The sequence below is a fragment of the Rhyacophila brunnea genome, unplaced genomic scaffold (genome assembly GCF_057557595.1).
Source record: "Rhyacophila brunnea isolate RB1 unplaced genomic scaffold, BYU_Rbru_1.0 scaffold_222, whole genome shotgun sequence".
In the NCBI taxonomy this organism is placed as follows: domain Eukaryota; kingdom Metazoa; phylum Arthropoda; class Insecta; order Trichoptera; family Rhyacophilidae; genus Rhyacophila; species Rhyacophila brunnea.
In genome coordinates, this window is record NW_028232885.1 from 30,941 (window position 1) to 34,396 (window position 3,456).

The following is a 3,456-nucleotide window of genomic DNA, read 5'->3' on the forward strand; positions in this document are numbered from 1 at the left end:
GTTTCCCTAACGCAACATGACGCAACCGATTTTAACCGAAATTAAAAGGGGGCCTCCGAAGAGTTAAAACCTGCCACTAAGTTATTAAATATATTGATATTTGAAAATAGGTATTATTAAAGCAAACGTATGAGGTCTCATAGCTCCTGATTAGAAGTAAAAATAGGTTAATTAAGTAAGTAGATACGAAAAGTGAACAAAACAAAAAATGCGCCCCCTATGTCCCAAAATTTGTATCTTTAATATTCATTTGTTTTTAATTAACTTGTAGGTATTTAGATAGGCATATACAAGTGCACCTATAAATGTTAATTGTTTGATTGTATTGATTTATTTGGAAAACTTAAATTATTAGATTGTTCATTTTTTAACGTAGGGGGACTCAAAATCAGTCAGTGCGTCGGGTCTCTGCGTCACTAAACGCGCCACTGTGTATATGGTAGGTACGACAGAGTAGAATCATGGGTATCAATGATAAAAATATGGCAATGTAAAGTAGCTACCGATATGATACCTGATGAGTGATGACAATTCAATAACGTCATTTAGACGATGACGAATAATGTACCTACTTACATAATTTATTGTGTTATTTTACAATCATTTATAATTTCACTGTTTTATTTGTGGGACCTATTTATATATTTGAAATTTACATGTAAAAAAGACACTGCATATATTACACTACAATACAACACCTAAAAAACGTTTTTCCAATTAAATCACAATACCTACACCTAAGTATATAATATTACTATATATGTCACAGTTGTCATTGTCCCATTGCTAAGGGTTGGCTCATTACATAATGATGCTGGAACATGTTATAATTTTCTTTTGCCGCGCACTGGTATCCCATCGCATTCGAATAAGGATAATAACTGGGATAACTGTCCCTGCAAGGATAATAAGCTGGAGGCTTATTAGCATATCCGGAAGAATCTCTTAATCCTGCTCTGTCGCTATAGTCACTGCACTGAACTGCGTTGGAAAATGTGTTGGGAAACTCGTAGTTATTGACGTATTCTTTTTGGGCGGTAAAATCTGGTGCAGGACTACACGTAGTATCAGTTTCACTGTTAGTAATAATCTCTGGCACTATTTCTTGAGAAGTATTTTTTTCTTTCGTTGATACAACTGGAACTTTTCTATTTTTTCTTGTGTTACTGGCGTGCGTTTTAATATGCTTCGCCAAATGATCAGAACGCATGAACCGTTTGGTACAGAGCTGACATGCAAAACGTTTTTCTCCCGTGTGGGTTCGAAGGTGTCTCTGTAATTCATCAGACCTGGTGAATCTTTTCCCGCAGAATAGCCAGTTACAGATGAAAGGCCTCTCACCTGTGTGCCATCGGAGATGAGCCTTTAAATGTGAAGTCTTGCCGTAGATTTTTCCGCATCCTGGAATATGACAAGAATGCTCCCTCTTTGATTTGTCTTTGGAGTATGTTGGCGATAGACCAGCGGCTTCTGTGAGGCAGTTGGGGCAACGACAGCGGGCGCAGCGTCTTTGGGCGGCTGTTGTTAGGGCGGGAGTGATAGATGGAACCTGGTGAGAGTGCATCTGTGTTGTACGAGGAGGGCCTGCCGCCCATGGAGACCAACCAGCTATAGTAGGGCTCGCGGAGGATGCTGGTGATAGTTCACAGACGGTGGTGTAGCCCATTCCTCCCATGTATGGCATCTATAAAATATAATTTAAATCATTTTAGACAAATGCAATGGGTTTTACTTGTAAGCTTTGAGATGTGATGCAGGATAGGTGTATGTATACTTACACATTCTACATACATATTGAATTCTTATGAATGTAATAAATTTTAGATTATATCGTAACGTGCTTCCCTTATACTTTTATAATGATATACTTAGATATTATTAGTTTTGTACGTAGATACTTATGTAGATTTTTAAACTCAGCTTTATTTGAAATATTTAAAAAATATTAAATTTATTCCTATACTCGAGAGCCAGTACATATCAAGTGCAATCAACATTTTCGGGGAAATGAAATGTAATATTGTTCATACCCTACCCTAAAATATAAGTTTATTTATGGCTTTATGGTATTAAGAATTTCGAGTTTCTGCTATAAATAGACTCAGAAAGTAAATTAACCATGAAAAATATGATAATATAAATGCAATGCTTGTTTTAACTCATTTTCGGCAATGACACAATGTCCCTGGGGTCCAGATTTATTAATCTAGGTATTAAGTTTTTTTATTGCTTGTCTAATATTGAATAGGATTTTCAGGGGATATAAAGAAAAGTGTATATCTACTAAACATTTTTAAATTACCTAGGTATAAATTTAATAGAAATGTTGAAATATCCATAACATAAAAAATGGTAGGAAAATAGTGAACATATTATTATATTATCAATCATAATCTGATCCTATTTTCAAAGCTTATTTTACGTACATATTTACAGACATAAATACCTTTTTTTTTTTTAAATAAATATAGATAAATAGGACTACTTACAACAATACCTATTCGAAAAAATCCAGTTTTGTTAAAAAATATCTTAAAGTATTTTTTTAGTTAGATAAAAATAATAAGTAAATCCTGAATAGGTATTAAAAAACTCTTTTTAAAACATTACTTTGTTCCCTGTTGAAAAGCCATCGTATGTCAAATACCTACTTAATAAGTACTTATCTCTATAAGTACACAAAAAATATTTTTATCAGGTAATAGAAAATCATACTTAATAAAAAAAAACAAATAAGTAAGTAGGTATACGGAAAAAATACAGAAAAAAACATTTATTTAAATAATAATTTTTAACAATAATAAGGTAACTAATACCTGCATCCGTTTTAGTGTAATAAAAAAAATTATGTTTAATTTAATTATCAATGTGGTGTCATTTGAAAAATTATAGAGGACTAAATTAATTATTAAGACATATAAATGTATTTAGTTCATTATATTTGAAGTAGGCACCTACCTACGACAAATATTGAGGTTCCTTGAAGATTTTTCTTTTATCAATCATAAGTCAACAAATCCGCAACGTTGCATTGAAGATGTGAATAAAATTAATAAAGCATGGCCCGCAGTAATTTGATCACTTATCGCCGTAACAATGAGAAGAGATCACCCACCTGTTGTGGCTGAGGCTGTCCATACTGCATATTGTAGCAGTGCTGCGTCATTCCAAGACAATCCATTGTAGAAAATAACTTCAATAATTTTATTCGGAAACGGTAAAAAAGTCTCTTAATAACGAACAAAAATAATGTTTTTAAAATATAACAGATATCGTATTATTTTTGAAGCACTTATATTTTTTGTATTACCTATTTAATTTTTTTTATATAGTTATTAGGTAGATGGGGATGCAAAACTGTTCACACATTTTTATTTATAACTGTCAATTGTACACTGCGTTTATTATATTTATATATTTAACAGTTCAATGTTTATTGATAATTAAAAAAAAAAA

The 3,456-nt window shown here is 32.2% G+C and overlaps 1 protein-coding gene across 1 annotated transcript; it reads right to left on the reverse strand.

Moving 5' to 3' along the window:
• Positions 1-772: 772 nt before the first annotated feature.
• LOC147069882 (uncharacterized) lies at positions 773-3,181 on the reverse strand. The gene is made up of 3 exons (XM_085950086.1): positions 3,116-3,181; positions 1,022-1,684; positions 773-976 (listed from the first exon to the last, which is right to left on the reverse strand). Exons 1-3 carry the CDS (start codon positions 3,179-3,181, stop codon positions 773-775), a joined length of 933 nt encoding a protein of 310 aa, XP_085806212.1.
• Positions 3,182-3,456: the final 275 nt, after the last annotated feature.

Bases quoted from the DNA above. Each gene is read 5' to 3' on its own strand.
- LOC147069882 (XM_085950086.1), bottom strand. From the start codon at position 3,181: ATGGATTGTCTTGGAATGACGCAGCACTGCTACAATATGCAGTATGGA. The intron at 1,685-3,115 runs GTGGGTGATCTC...TATATTTTATAG, and splicing joins GACAGCCTCAGCCACAACAG to ATGCCATACATGGGAGGAAT. The intron at 977-1,021 runs GTCAATAACTAC...AACGCAGTTCAG, and splicing joins TTACCGCCCAAAAAGAATAC to TGCAGTGACTATAGCGACAG.